Source organism: Diorhabda sublineata, chromosome 4, assembly GCF_026230105.1.
Source record: "Diorhabda sublineata isolate icDioSubl1.1 chromosome 4, icDioSubl1.1, whole genome shotgun sequence".
NCBI lineage: Eukaryota > Metazoa > Arthropoda > Insecta > Coleoptera > Chrysomelidae > Diorhabda > Diorhabda sublineata.
Window position 1 is genome coordinate 27,045,362 of NC_079477.1, and position 16,280 is coordinate 27,061,641.

The 16,280-nt window shown below is 33.3% G+C and overlaps 2 protein-coding genes across 2 annotated transcripts in view; one reads left to right on the top strand and one right to left on the bottom strand.

The window, feature by feature from the left end:
* Positions 1-16,280, bottom strand: part of LOC130443340 (relaxin receptor 2) — a 68,380-nt gene that overhangs the window by 48,830 nt on the left and 3,270 nt on the right. The window contains exon 6 of the mRNA XM_056777910.1: positions 129-200. Within this exon, the coding sequence (XP_056633888.1) occupies positions 129-200 (72 nt within the window). The remainder of the gene's footprint in view (positions 1-128; positions 201-16,280) is intronic.
* LOC130443255 (facilitated trehalose transporter Tret1-like) lies at positions 5,525-13,024 on the top strand. Its single transcript, XM_056777793.1, has 4 exons — positions 5,525-7,489; positions 8,675-8,800; positions 10,100-10,317; positions 11,966-13,024. Exons 1-4 carry the CDS (start codon positions 7,432-7,434, stop codon positions 12,932-12,934), a joined length of 1,371 nt encoding a protein of 456 aa, XP_056633771.1. The 5' UTR covers positions 5,525-7,431; the 3' UTR covers positions 12,935-13,024.

The window sequence follows — 16,280 nt, forward strand, 5'->3', positions numbered from 1 at the left end:
TTTGCAAATTAGATTAAATATAGATTCCCCAATACTCTCGAGCAAACAGTTAATGTGGTACACCTTTGATCAAATTGAATATTCTACAAATTAATTTCGTCGAAATAGAATGTTTCTAATTAACTTACAAGCTTTTGGTGTGTTCCAGTTTGTAAAACGATTTCTCTTGGATTTCAATTACGTTGCAATGCACCAAAATTCTGTAAAGAAAAATAATAAACATATAAACATTTCTCATTAGATGTAGTGTATTGGAAACCATTGGGTTTGTCTACCCATAAATTATTTTAACGAATTCTACAGTGACAATTGATCAGAAATGGAATTAATTATTCTCGTTTTTCAGTTAACAGTCTTTACGTGATGAGTTGTTAATGAAAGTGTTTTTTAAATTTGAGTTGATAACAACGCTTGATTTGACAATTTATTTAACAGATTTTGGATAAGTTTTAAAAGAGAAATATGGTTCAAAGCCCCTCCCGCTCCTAAAATGGTGACATTCATTTTTACGTCAGTCATTTATTCTGAAAAGCGTATTTTTCAACTTCATTTCGCTCTCTAAGCATTCCATCAATACATTAAACATAAAACAAGTTCACAGTTGGATTATAGGCGATTAGGGACCACTTAAAACTAATCCAATCAAACAACTGAACCTCATAACGTCATTAGACAAACTGTTAAGCTTGGCCAAGTGTTTAAACCTCGCATATATAAGTGCATCTATGACGTGGTCTGCATGTATCAGTGGTATTCCGTATTGTCCAAAAATATGGAGATGACGTCTTAGTTGATCTTGTCGAATTAAAATGCCCTTAGTCCTCTCTAACTCCAATAGCATCCAGCGTCTGTCTTTATCCATGAGCTGCTCAATGATGGCACGGGCTCACTGATCGTACTTCTATAATATGGAGATGACGTCGTAGTTGATCGTCTTCGGTTAAAATATTAGTTGCTAGTCGAATATTGCGCCTGTTTAAGTGGGGCAGTTATTTAATAAGAGAGGCAGCAGGTTCATCTATGTATGCTTAATTTGTCTCACCCAAGATATTTCCATTTATCTCCACTGAGTTTGTTTCACGAGAAGACAACTGAAAGATGTAATAGCAACAAAAATGGGCTCTGGATAGTGATTTCAATCTAGCGAGCGAATCAACATAATCGTTTATCCGAGTACAAACAAAGAATTGGAGGACGTTTTTACAGTCTAGCACAAGCCTAGATCCCACTGTTTGAGCTGAAGAAAACAAGTTCTTTGTCTTTGTATACCGTCTAAGTGCCATTCCATACGTTTGGCAGCAGCAAACAGTCGAGAAACTAGATAAAAGTCAGTGTGATCTTCCTTACAGCCCCGCATCTTGTGGAGAGTGGATGCCTAACTCAGAATGACAATTTCCAATCGGTGAAGATTCCTATTAGGCCAATTCCATTTTCCAACAGTGAATATTTATCAAATTAATAATTTATTTACCCCATTAAACCTGATAAGCCCGGTAAAATTATCAAATTAATGTGTTTCTATAGATCCTTCAACAGATTTGAAATGGGTAGAAATCTATGCGTTTTAGCGCGTCTTGGTGATTCTAGCAAAGATAATGGCAAGAATTTAAGAAATTATTGTGTTGCTAGTGGTTCTTAATAAATTTGCGACAGTTAAAATAAATCTAATGCTCGAAAATCGAGTTTAAAGATTCCTTCACACACATAAAGTAAATCTAATACGAACGTGACTATTTCTTGGAGAAAATCGATAATAATACGGATAATTTTTTATACATGTTTGCAGATATAAATTTTACAAATTTCCATTCCATAGCATACCCTAAAAAAAGAGAAACCGGCTAAGGTAATTGAATTTCGATCACCTTTGCGTATTCAACAATTTTCAATTTGAAATACGTTCAAATATTGACCTATCGTATCCATATAACTAAAGAAATTCGCTGCTACAACTACAAAATCCTTTCAAATATTTTATATTGAAAAATTTTGATTATTTGAATAAATAAACAATTTTAAACATAAAAAATCATGTGGTTTTGTGACTAGTTACCCATAAATGTCGTTATTACTAGAAGTTAATCAACCACATCGGTTTTTCGTATATGAAAGGAACATTAAATCATCACAAGAGCCTATGGAAGACAATTTTCATACGAGAACGTATTTTTGAAAACAATTTAGTGCAATGTTAAATAACAATTTGATCCAATCAAAAGATTTTGTTTTCTGATGAGAGCACACTTCACGGTTATGTTAATAATCAAAATAGCCGCGATTGATCTAATGAGAATCCTCACTGGATAAAAGTAGAATAACGAAATATCCTGATATTGGAAATCATATTATTGATGACGACTTAAATGAAGAGAAATATTTGGAACTGCTTCAAAATAATATCACGTCAACTTCAATGAACTTATATCTTCCATCCATCCAGCAAACCGACAAGTTTCAGAAAGATGGAGCACCACTCCTTTATCAAATCAATGTCCGGCAGTACCTCAGTGCCTAACCAAATTTCTCCAAATCGGTGGATAGGGATGCCGGAACGATCTCCTGATCTGAAACCATTAGACTTCTTTTTAAGGGGATTTGTAAATGTATTGTATACAAAACAAAACTTCTCAGCTTAGATGTATAAAAAAACAATTCACGCATGTTATCACATTAGTCATGTTGTACAACGTGCAAGAACTGTACGAGAATGAAAACGAAAATACAAACGAACCAAACACGCATTTGAATTGACAGAGATGCAAGCGGCTATCAAACAGCACAAAAACAGAAAAAGCCCAGGTCAACTATAGAACTAGTGATGTACGGGGGTAAGATCAAAAAATCCCACACGATTTGAGAACGAGTATTACGATTCTCATGTTTAAAAAAGGAGATAAAAAATACCATCTAATTATAGAGGAATCAATTTGCTGGGTAGCACTCTGAAACTTACAACAAAAGACATCAGAAATAAAATAAATAGTCTTATCACGTTAACAGATAAGCAACAGGGATTTAGATTGGAAAGATCGTGCACAGATGCAATTTTGGTCGTCAGGCAGATCATAGAAAAATCGATTGAGTACAACAGACAACTAAAAGACGTAGTACATCTACTATACGAGTAACAAATCCCTTATGACTTGATAAAAACCATTGAGAATATATACATGGACAACAAAATTTTCTGTGTCATTTTTGTTGCTTATCTTTGTACCTAAGTACTTAAAGGTGTCGACTACTTCGAAGATGAGGTCATTTATGTTCACTGTTTCCTGTTTGCGAATTTCCTTCCTTCTTTCAATTTCCAAATATTTTATCTTCTTCTGATTTATTTTCAATCCTCTTTATCCTGCCTCTCTTACAATTTTCTCCAATGTGTTCTCAAGACTCTTTCGGTCTCTTGCTATTAGTGTCAAATCATCAGCATATGCTATTACTTGTATTGATTTATTAATGATACTTCCATTGTTATTACATTCTCTTATTATGCCTTCAACTGCTATGTTAAACAATACCGATGAGAGTCCGTCACCCTGTTGTACCCCAGCAATTATTTCATATTCGTCAGCTATTCCGCTTTTTGTTATTACCCTTGATCTAGAATTTAGCATAGTCATTTTCCCCAATTGTATTAACTTTTGGGGTACTTGTAGTCATGTCCTTTATAATCGTCCTTCTTTTCAGACTGTCGAATGCTTGTTTGAAGTCGATGAATAACATTTGCATATTAATGTTGTGCTCATAGCTTTTTTCGACCACTTGCTTTATAGTGTGTATGGCATCTAGTGTAGATTTTCCTTGCCTAAAATCTTTTTGGTATTCCCCCATTTTTGGTGTTGCTACCTTTTTCAGTCTATCAGTTATTAATGTTGTAAGTACATATGTTGGGATTTCCTCTCTTCAGTATTGGTATGATCAATCCAGTAGACCACTCTCTTGGCATTGCCTCTGTTTCCCAAACTCTTTCTATGATCTTGAATATCTTGCACCTTAGTTTATCTCCTCCATATTTTATTAGTTCATTCACTATTTCGTCTGGTCCTCCTGTTTTATTGTGTTTCAATTTGTCTATGATGTCATTACATTCTACTTTCGTCGGCTTTTCTTCATTTCCTAATATGGAACCATTGTCACTTATATCATCTTCTTCGTATTCACTGTCTTCTTCCGTAAATAATTCTTTGAAATACCCACTCCATTCTCTTTCATTAAAATTTTGTTGTATTTCGTTTTCTATTCTGTTTCTTTATATGTTGATATAATTTTACATTATTTTTAATAACGAATTTATTCCATTTGAATCTTCCACACTGTAAAAACCAACAAATTTATGTTTATTCACTTTTTATAGCAATTTCCGAAATAGTTGAACGTATCAATATAACGTCATATCATGTTACAATTTCAGTATACAAGATAAAATATTTCAATTTCCTGGTTTCCGTTGCTGAGTTGATGTTAAAAATACATCGTTAATTGCCTCAAATTGATAGGACGTTCAAGTATATACAAATAGCATTCATGCGAGATTGTTTGTTGTGTATCTTTCCAAACCAGAAAAGCTTTGTTTCCACTCTATCCAGTTTTTCACTGCAATTGGATTCTGCTTGAGTTGTTTATCCAGAAATTCAGCCATTGTGTCAAGGCTCTATGAAGAACAGTTCATTCAGCATTTGTATCTTACCACTGACCAGTAATCAACTGTATAAACAACCTGAGTAGAGTGCTATCAGACAATTTCGAAGTGCTCTCTGAAGAGGGTTTTTGGGGTGATTCATTCAAAAGATGTTTTCAGCTCTGTAGTCCACTCTAGACTCATATTGGAATTATCAAGTATAGGAATTATGAAACTAAAAAGTATTTTGAAATGTTCATGTCATTGGTTCGAAAGGCTGTATGCAATCCAATAGACTTATGACGGAAATTGTTACCTAGACCATGTGCCCTTCCATTTTCCTGGACAGTTATTCGTCTAAAGCTTCTCATGTTCTACCTTAGAGGTGGTATCCACCGCCGTGAGTGACTTGAGAGCTAATCGACTGTTGCAGGAGATAGAAATGTGAATTTTATATGCTTTCGATTGATTATATGTCCAGGAAATGTTCAAATTACATATATTAGGGGAAATCACCAAATTGGGCACTGAAGTTGTAGCAATTGAGAGGGATGCTAGGGCTTCTTCGAGGTTCGAGGTTCCTATCCATTAGTATAATTGCTGCTCATTTTGTCATTGCATCCAATTCGCTAGTTTTTCTGCTCATTACATTCATCATTGTTGAAAACAGAATTCTATGATTTCAAAATATTTTCTATATTCAAACTTTGTAGAGAGTTATTTATTTTGCGTATAATCTTATCGAAACAAACGAAGTAAATAGTTTTTGTTGGTTTAAAATGTGACGTATGGGAATAACCAATGTTAATATATGTAAATATTCTTTGATACATAAGATTAAGAACGAAGATAATTTTTTCAAAACTCGACATATTTATAGCTAGCTAAAAAATGCTTTACATTGTTATGAATTTCAGTGTGAATATATAAATAGGTGAAATATTAATGGAAACAGTGAGAATACGGTCATACGAAATTACAAAATATCAAAAAACTTTACTACTAATAAGGGATTAAGACAAGGAGGAAGCTCAAGTCCATTATTATTTATCATACGATGTCTGGATAATAAATAGCGAGACTGTGCGTCTGGAGGGCGCCCTAGACGGCTGGGGTGAAAAACTGGTAGTGCGTTGGGTATTTAGATATCTTGACTATGCAAGTCCCGAAATACGTTTCCGTCACTATTATAGTATTTGTGCAGAAGCGGTTTGAAACAAACGTTTTTTTTATCGTGCCGAAAACCATATGTCACGAAAAACAGGAGCAACGAATCAATCTCAAATTTCTCGTTAAATTGAAAAAAACTCCGACTGAGTGATATATATTGTTACAAGAGGCCTATGGGGACAATTCTCTATCTTGTAAGCGTGCTTTTGAGTGGTGTAAGCGCTTTAGTGATGGCCCAGAAAGCATTGAAGATGACCAGCACCCAGGTCGCCCTGTGACTGCTTCAACTCCGGAAACAGTGACCAAAATCAACCAAATTGTGTGTGCAGATCGTCGAATGAGCATTCGGATGATTGTCGGGGCTGTAAGCGCCGATAAAGAAACGATTAGATCTGCTTTGAAAGGGAACCGATTTGAGTCGATGTGAGCGGTAAAGCAAAAAACGGCAGAGTTCCTAAAGGCACTCATCAACGAAAACTGCTACTATAAATGAAAAAAACGTTAGAATTTATCACTTGAATCAACAAATTTTTATAAAAAAGAAGAAGTTGGAGGAAATAACACTTTTCCGCGAACCTCCCCCATGTTGAAACAAGAAGAAGGACTGAAACTTTGCGATGTTGTTAACTTTGGCATGATTGTTGGAGTTTTATTTTCATCATATTTCATTTTATTCAAAACATTCTCATAATATCTTATTTCAAGGATTTTATAATTTTTTAAAAACAGTTTCTTTAAAACATTCATAATTTTCCCATTATCTATCCTAGAAATTTCCAAATTTTCAACTGTGGCATGAAATTTTTCTCTAATGAGACATAATTTGGTAAATATTGCAACTATAATAATAAAAAAAAAACATACTCTTTGCTATCTCATATAATTCAACTTAAAAATGGTATTTTCGGATTTATTATTAAAAAAAGTTTCAAGAGTTTTCAGCAGTTTTAATCATGAAAAACTAAAGATCTATATTTAAAGCTTACATCATTAATAACTTCATAATTTGAATCCCCCTAATATTTAAAGGCGTTTAGTGTTTAGTGATGGAAACAAGATATTATGCTTGCACACGGAAGCTTACCATTTGTTAAGAACTCTTATATACAGAGTTATATTAAACTTCAAACCCCTTGACGATATTTTCCTACTTCATCAACAAGATTCACTGGTTTTAAAACACTGAGTTCGCATGCAGGCACCCAGAACGTGAATTTATCGAGATTATTTTTTTTGGAGAAGTCCAAGCTTATGGAATTAGCTACCATGGCATATTTTTCCCGAACACTACAATCTACAGAAGTTCAAGATAAATATCCACAGGGTAGGCTTTGTGTCTGCTTCTAACATAAAAAAACACTTCCACATAACCCTCCCAAGGTACTAAATCTCTTTTTTGTGGTATGTGGGAGAATCTAAATATACAAAAATGTGCATATATCACTTTCTTTTTTAATTTAAATACGTTTTCATGAAAATAACATAAACTAATCTTCTTCTATGTGTAAAAGAATTATACATCTGTATGTAAATATGATACAATAAAAATAAGACGAACGTTTTTGTTGGAATAAACGTTTATTCAATGATAAAAGAGTACAATTGTGCAGTTGGTCTAAAAGAAGATATACTAGGAAAAGTCAATGTTATCGATTTTGGATTTTGGAGATACATGGCCTCAATACATGGCGGTCATGACAGGTAACGTTTTCAAAATAAAAAAATTATATATCATCAAGAATCTCAGTAGTCTTATCATTATCAATAATAAACATACTAATAAGGATTGTTGCATCTAGAACGAATTATTTCTTTACCTTGATTTTATGGCAACATCCTTACTATATTAAAATTTTTGTCATGCTGTTCGCAACTTTAAACGCATCCTTTTTCATTTCAAATTCTCTTTTTTTCTAATTAATTTGTATGATTTATATTTGTTAACTGCATTAAAAAACACTATCTCTTACGTTTTTAATGTATTTAAATACCTTACACTACACTTAACTATCACTCAACTAACATAAATAATTTATTGAAATTTTTCAATAACTTCCTATTTCGGTCTATTCACTACGACTATTTATTTTAATATGAACTAAACTGAGCTTCACAAACTGCTTATATATCCCAAAAGACTTCAAAAAACTAGAAAATAAACCGATACAAATAAATTAATAGACCTTCCTAGAAATTATTCAAAAGAAACTATGTAAATAAACCGCCTGCTATATAAAAAGCAAACATCAAAGGTGGCGCGTCCTCTAAATCCAGGCAAGGCCAGCTCCAGAGTGGAGACGCCTTCGTAACAAAATCTTCGACGAGGAATTTACAACCTGATTGTCACAAAGCTGTGATGGTTGACAATCGATTATGACATCAGTGATGTGAATCGTTTCTAAACTTTGTAGGATTGGTGTATTTCTCTATTTTAGTTTTAATTTTAGTCACCTTCAATGTTGTGGGGCTATAATTATGCTTTTCAGTTTACTTCAAGATCGAAGACGTCAAAATTATCAACATGATTTTGACAGTAGTAAATAGTGGCCCGTAGTGATTATATCATATCATGAAATTGTGTGATTTTCATATCATATTGGGACCAAAAACAAAATCCAAAATAAGCTGCATGAAAGCTCGGTGACCTAACATTGAGGACACAATGCGTTTTGATTTGAATGACTATTTTCAGAAAAGAATATTCATCAATCTTAACCCGCTGCTCAATAGTTTACTCTCCATTAATGAGTTGGATCAAGACTGAAATAGATAACTGCCAAGTAAAGTTGCATGAAAAATATTACGCCATGATTCACAATTGATCATGGTTGGACCGCACTAGCAATAATTGAAAAGGGTAAATTTATATTCACTATTTTCTTTCAGCATTAATAGCGATGGTAAATGCTGGTATCCATTTTGCTTGGCCTAGTCCTAGTTTACCAAAAATTATGTCAGATGAATATAAATTTGAAATAACTTCGGAAGAAGCATCATATATAACCATCATAGGTAAGTTTTGTCTTTGTAATTGGAGCTTTTAAATAAAAATAGAAAACTAGAAATTATGGAAATTAGCTGAGATTTTAATTAAATATTTTAAAAGTATTTACAAAGATCCGAAGTTTCCCGTAACAATGTAAAAGAAATTTTTTCAATAAGCATCCTGTAGTTCATTCCAAATGTGAATTCTACTTTTTCGTTACTATAATGATTGGTACCCTGATTTTCTCGAACACTTTTGGCAAGCAAATGCTGGTGTACCATTCTTCTACGTTGCTCTAATGCAACATGTCTGTGGCGACATGTCTAGTTATTGAAAAAAATACAGGCAATCATTTGCTTCAAAGTACGTACGCGAATAATTTTTGTTCGATTTGGCTCGTCTTAAAAGACCTTTACAGTCCATTGTCGTTTAGGGTCGAGTTCAAATGCATAGATCCATGATTCGTCGACTGTCACTATCTTCTAGACGTCTTTTGAAGAACCGCTATTGAATTTTTTCAGCATTCCTTTGTACCAATGCACTCGAGTTTTTTTTTTTGAACGATTGTGAATTTACGCGGTATCCAACGCGAAAAGATCTTTTTAACAGCCAAATGTTCATGCAATATTGAATGTATGCAAGTGGAACTAATGCCTAAGTATGCCTCTATCTCCCGTATGCCCCTTTACTTTTTAGTTACAGTCATTCGAGATTGTAATATGTTATACAGAGTATTTAAATATTATATCTATACACGAAAATTTTTCGACCTCCCGTATAACATGTTGGAGCTACCTACCTCGTACTTGGTCAAACAAAAGACAACAACAATGGACTTTTGGATATCGAATTCACGGAAAGGTTTCTCTAACTATTTATTTTTTTTATGTTGTCGTTTAATTTGTCTTTTTTGAATTTAACCCAAGAGGTCATGGGCTTAGTACGCTTCCACTGCGTAACTCTGCTTTGATCCTCCAGTTTCTCATTAGAAGAAGAAATCAAATGATCCTGACGTAATCATGATCAACTATCACACAGTGACAGACCAGTTCACTAAATAAACTTGATTGTGTAGAATTACAGACGGCTCTCAAATCAACTGTTTACTACTTATTAATAGAAGTTGTTGCGATATAAATAATAATCTAGTTGTTTTCCTCAAGCTTAACCTCAAGCTCAAATGATATAGGAATGTGATTCTAACCTAACATTTTCTAGAAATTGTAACACATCTACTCTTTCAGTTTTACGGAATCAAAAGAGGACATCCGACATACGGAAACAAAATTACGTTATACCCTTATAATAGTTGATAAATTTTTTAGGTCCTTGTGGTGATATCCTAGGGAGTATCCTGTATCCCGCTTTAGTCGACAGAATAGGCAGAAAAAAGACGATTCTTCTTATAGCAGTCCCACAGATAATTTCCATGGGAATGATATATTTCTCATTCTATTCCAAAGTCTTACTTTATTTTGCAAGATTAATTGGAGGATTGGCCGAAGCCGGTTGCTTTACAACTTTGCCTCTGTACATCGGCGAGGTAAGAAATCATATACAGGGAAAGGACAAGTTTGACTTGGTGACTTATGTAAAAGTATAAATATAAAATAGGTACATAGAACAAAGTTCGATTCGTTTTTATAGTTTTGGAGTCTTGCTTTCAAGTGTGACTTCTACTCATTTAATTGAAATTTTTTTCCTAACAGCATCTTTATTAGGTTTGAAAACAGAAATCAATCGCTGGGGGATAGATCTTGAAAATATGGTTCGTTCATTTGATAGATTTTGATATAGTTTTCATAGAATGTTCTTGCGTACGGGGCTTTTTCTTTATCATTTTTTTTCCTCAATAAGACCAAAAATGTACAGTAATATTTATTATTATTAGTTATTTAGTTTCGGGTTCATAAGCATAGATCCATGATTCGTTGCCTGTCACCATCTTATTGACGTCTTCTGAAGCACCGCGATTGATTTTTTCAGCAGTTCTTCACATCAATTGACACGAGCTTTATTTTGAGCGATCGTCAAATTACGCGAACAAATCTTTTTAACAGCTAAATGTTCATGCAATCTTGAATGTATGTAAGTGAAACTAATGCCCCAGTATGCCTCAATCTGATGGTATGTCACATGACGATTTTGCAATATCATTTTACGTACACCATCGATGTTTTCTGGCACAACACCCAATTTTGGACGACCTCTGCGAAATTTATGCTGTAGCGAAGTGCGATTACGATTAAATTCGGAAACCAGCGATACACGGTTGCCAGAGATGGTGCTTTATCACATCAACAACATTTCAGATAAGCGAAATATTTGCAAATGCATATATTCAAGCTGCAACAATGTCTACAGCAAACAATTCCTTCAAAAAATGTGGCATATTGCCTTTCAATCAGAATAATTCCACTGATACAGATTTTTTAGCTGCATCAACCACAGACGTTCAGCTAGCAAATAATGAGTCTAGAACAGGTCCTTTAAATGTCGATATCCAGCAACAACCGCTACCTACCCTTGAAGAACATTCATTTGAAGCAGATTTGCCTGCTCTAACAACACCACAGCCTCAGCCTAGACCATCAAAACTTAATGAACATAGTTTAATCCAATTTCTGATTCGAAAAGTATGCTATGATTTGACAACTTCTTTGGCAAATGCTTCGACACAAAAAATTCTCGTGATCCCGACAGTCAAACAAAGAAACCAAACGAGAAACAACTATCGCCGAGGGAAAACTGTTGTTCTCACTTCAAATCCCTATAAAATTGAGTTAAAAGAACGAGAACAATTTAAGAGAACGAACAAGTGTTCTAAGACAAATAACCCCAAGTTAGAGAAGAACTTCAAGAAACAGAAGACCCAAAAAGCTCCCTCTGGTGTATAAATTGCCGTCGACGATACCATGTGCACCGTTTTAACGTAAATAACACTTATTCAAAGTCTTCGGAAGGTTGGGTGGCTTGCCAACTATGTGGACGGTGGGATCATTCATAGTTTCAAAAAATTCAAATTATAATTTCATATGATTATTTACATCACGAAATTCTATGCCAAATGATAGTTTAGTAATCAAAGTGTTGTGATTAGTTTTAATTAATAAATGCATTGTATTGATTATATCACTGTGTATTTTCTTTAGCGTCCCCACAATTTTCATTGCCTCAAATTTATTTTTTAGGTGTCGGAGCCTCAAGTCCGTGGCGTATTAGGCTCTCTATTTTCCTTAGTTTTCATCATTGGTGTCTTCACGGTTAACAGCATCGGGTCTTACGTAACAATCCATACAGCAGCTTTAGTATTCTTAGTTCTACCCATAATTTTCGTTCTATTGTTTTCTAGAATGCCTGAGAGTCCTTATTATTACATTATGAAGTCGAAATTTGACGAAGCGGAACATTGTTTGAAAGATTTGAGAAGGAAAGATCAAGTTGATAGAGAGCTTCAATGTTTAATAAACGACGTTAATAGACAGATGTCTGAACCTGGGAGGTATCAGGATTTGTATCAAATTCAGAGCAATAGAATCGCTTGTATTGTAATGTTCGGCTTAAGAATTATCCAACAGTTGAGTGGAACTTCGGCGATTTCTTTATACATGCAGATTATATTTAACAAATCTACTAATATTTTATCGAAAGATTTAGCGTCAATCTTCATATTTGGTTTACAGTTGAGTGTTAATTTGACAGCTGTTTTTATCGTTGATAAAATAGGACGAAAACCGCTGTTAACAATTTCCTGTATTGGCTGCTCTCTACCTTTATTCATCATGGCTGTGTTTTTCGTCTTACAGGATTACAGCAGTTACGATTTATCAGATTTAAATTATATCCCCCTAGTCGGTATAGTAATCTTCACCATAGCTTTTGCTATTGGTCAAGGTAACGTGGTGAATCTCATGATTGGGGAGATGTTTTCTTCAAGTATTAAAGCGAAAGCTTCTTGTTTGATGAACATCCTTTTCGCTATCTTTATGATTTTAACAACGAAATTGTTTCAATTGACTTCAGATCATGTAGGCATGTATGTACCGTTCTTTTTTTTCGCTTTTTGTCAAGTTGGTGGCGCTGCTTTCTCATATTTAGTCGTACCAGAAACAAAAGGGAAAAGTTTAGAAGAAATACAGCAAAAATTGAAAAAGAAATGAACAGAGAAGAAGCGCTATTAATAATTGTTAATTTTAATATGAATTATAATAGATGTGGATATTTTTTTAAATAAAATTATATATTTCTTATTCGTGTATGATTTCTAATTATTAACTTCAAAATAGTATATTGTTTGTCTACTCATGTCTGGTTTCTACTTAATTCCTTCCACTTTTTAAGTTCAACTTTCAACTCAATTAAAACATTTATGAATCCGTCAGTTGAAAGAATACAATCTAATTTTCAATAGGTCATGGAGACCTTCAATAATTAACGAAAATGTTACAACTGTGATGGCTCTTGTGATATCATTCAATAAATAAAACACACATTATTACATATTCAAGACATGCGAAAATTTGAGCCAAAATGGTGCCGATATTTCTTATAACCGAACAAAAGAAGAAATGTGTGTATTGAATTTAACGAGGGGATTATCAATGACCAAGAATTCTTCACTAGATCATCTTCGATATTTGAGTGTTATCCTGAAATAAAGCGGCAAAGCGAGGAGTGAAGCACAATCTCCAGCATATCAAATCATTCCGAATGTCTTAAAATATCTCGGAAAAAAAGTGATTCGTGTGTTTCAGTGTTAAGTGATGAATACATAAGTTTCGAAAGCTCGGAATATATTAGAGTTAGCATACTTTGGTGTTTAATTTTCCCACATTCCCACCACGAAGATGCTCTTATTATAGATTGCATCACTGACAATCATATAGAAAATCATGCAGAAAATAATTTTTCACAGTCTGCATCAGCTGGTGTGATGTATTTACAAAGTTCAATATGTTGGAAAAAAACTAGAAATTTTATTTCTAGTTAATTTTTTAGATCTACTAAATGAAGCAAAAAATGTCCACAACGTCTTCATAGTATTTTTTTTATATTTTTATAATTTTTTCCACGTTCTGCCAAACAAATACTAAACAACGTAGCGTCTTCAAACTTGAAACATATGCTGTATAGATTGTATACTTTCTAATGCAGTGGTATTTTTCAAGTAACTACTGTCATCTCTAGGTTGGGCCAGATACTCGGGGACCATCCTCGTATATTGTTTTATCAATGTTAAGCGGTAGTTAATTAATTGCAAGCCAGTCAGAGACAAATTTTAGGTCATTACTCATAATTTCACATGCTTCATCCCATGTTTTACCTTCTGCAAACACTAGCGTGTACAATGACACCATAAGGTCATTCATCATTCATATTTAAGCATTAAAATTGAATGAAATGGTTCAAAACCAATTTATGAGATCATGGAAAAGGATTTTCTATAAGAAATTAAGATTTTATAGGATTTGTCTATTTATAATCATTACGGGTTTGCTTAGCTCATTTCTCTAAAACTACCAAATAGAGAAAGAATTATAATTAAATCAGAGTTTCACACTGGTTTTTGTTTCTATTGAACTACGTAATAACTAATGGCTGTACTAAATAAAGTACATACAAATATCGTTTGGTAATGGAAATAATACTGATTTTATTATATCTAACATTAACCAGGTATAAAAGGATTTTATACTCATAACAGTTAATGTTTAAAGAGGATTAAAACTGTACGGGGTAAAATCCTTTAATACATTGTCGTACAAATTACATGATATAATCGAAAGGGTTTGATTTGGCGCTTAATTACTTTACCAGTCAGTATAAAAATAGTATATAGTATATAGTAACACGCCCTAAAAAGACTTTTTCGTACTATCACTGCCTCAAAACTCACAATTATAATGCTTACTTTCGATCTCTGATATAATTGTGATAGCAAATATGAATATTATCGAAGGTTCCAGAATTTCTAACTAATTTAGTTATTAATAATCATTTAGAAATATCTGATATTTTTCTAAAAACTTATTCATGAGCAATAAATCAAATAAATAATTAAAAATGAGAGTTTAATTACAGAAGTTCGTTATTTTGATCGTGAAAAATTCACCGCTTCTTTATGTGATCTCATACTATAATAGTTTTACGAAATTGGATCAATTTTTACGATATGTACTTTGTTTAAATTACTTTGTTAGTTTGTTTGGTATCTGAATAAATCTATTGACTTTCACATTTTTGTTATTCTGTTAATATATTTTCAATTAAATTAATTTGTTTTTAGAAATTTTGGAAAATAAATCATTTACACGAAAGCTCAATAGTTTGTTAGCGTGGCTCACAATGAAATTATTTTGAAATTACTCTAGAACTATTTTAAGTCATATAAAAAAAATTCAACGAAAAAAATTCAAAAAAAGTGAACTAAAAAATAAACTTTTTGGCTCGAGTCTTAATACAATTGGTCTTCTAAAATGCTTTAAATCAGTGATTCCAAAAGTGGTCTAGATAGACCACCAGGGGCTTATAGGAGACTCGACAGGGGTCTACGTTGAGGGTCAGAAAATGGGTGTCCACAATCGTAAGCGGGGGTCCATGAACAATTTTAAAGATTTTGTTCGATAGTGAAGAACTAAAACTGTTAATTCGTCGTTGAAACTCAGGTACAATGCAAGTACACATAGATAAATCTAATCTTCACTACACCGGATCCATAAAATTTTGATTGAGTCTATGAAACAAAAAAATTCAGGACGCAATGCTTCAAATAAGTAGATGCTGATGATAACAAAGTTAAAAATTTATATTGTGAATTGTAATGTGGTCTATGAGTTCTAAGCCTAACATAGAAAGAAATCTGAAAATGAAAAAACTTTTCAGTTTTTTTATTTCTACACACTTTTCAGAACGTCGAACTAAAGACTCTAGCAACTATAAAAATAATCGGACGGGGCCAGACCAGTGCTTTACAGTGGATGTTTAAACTCTGTGAAGCTATGTGTACTATTATAGCCTTGAAAAGTGAAGCAGTGTAGCCCGGAGCATTATCATGAAGCAAGCGCACATCTCAGCTGATGGCATAAGCCATAATAAGTTAGAGTGATATGCCGCGTTTACAGTTGTATTTATTTGTATTGTAATCATCACTTTTTTGACGTTTTTCGTGGCCTTTGCTTATTTGGCACGGGCTCTCCCTTCTGATATCACACCATTGAATCTGTTTTGGTTATCGGATCATAGTTATAGACCATAATTTCAATACTAATTACAATTGACAGTATATTTTCTTAGTCCTAGCGACAAAACTCTAAAATTCGCTCACAACATTCTACTAGACACTGTTTCTACACTGCGCTGAGAAGATGCTGGTTGCTAAGAATAATTTCTTCCACAAATTTAATATTTTCTGAGAAAGTCACCATCACTGCACCTCCAATAATCTTCGTACTCAGCGAAACAACTTTTAATTGTTAAAACGAAGGACACATGTCAACGTAAACAGCT

Bases quoted from the DNA above. Each gene is read 5' to 3' on its own strand.
- LOC130443255 (XM_056777793.1), top strand. From the start codon at position 7,432: ATGTTATCGATTTTGGATTTTGGAGATACATGGCCTCAATACATGGCG. The intron at 8,801-10,099 runs GTAAGTTTTGTC...TAAATTTTTTAG, and splicing joins ATCATATATAACCATCATAG to GTCCTTGTGGTGATATCCTA. The intron at 10,318-11,965 runs GTAAGAAATCAT...TTTATTTTTTAG, and splicing joins TGCCTCTGTACATCGGCGAG to GTGTCGGAGCCTCAAGTCCG.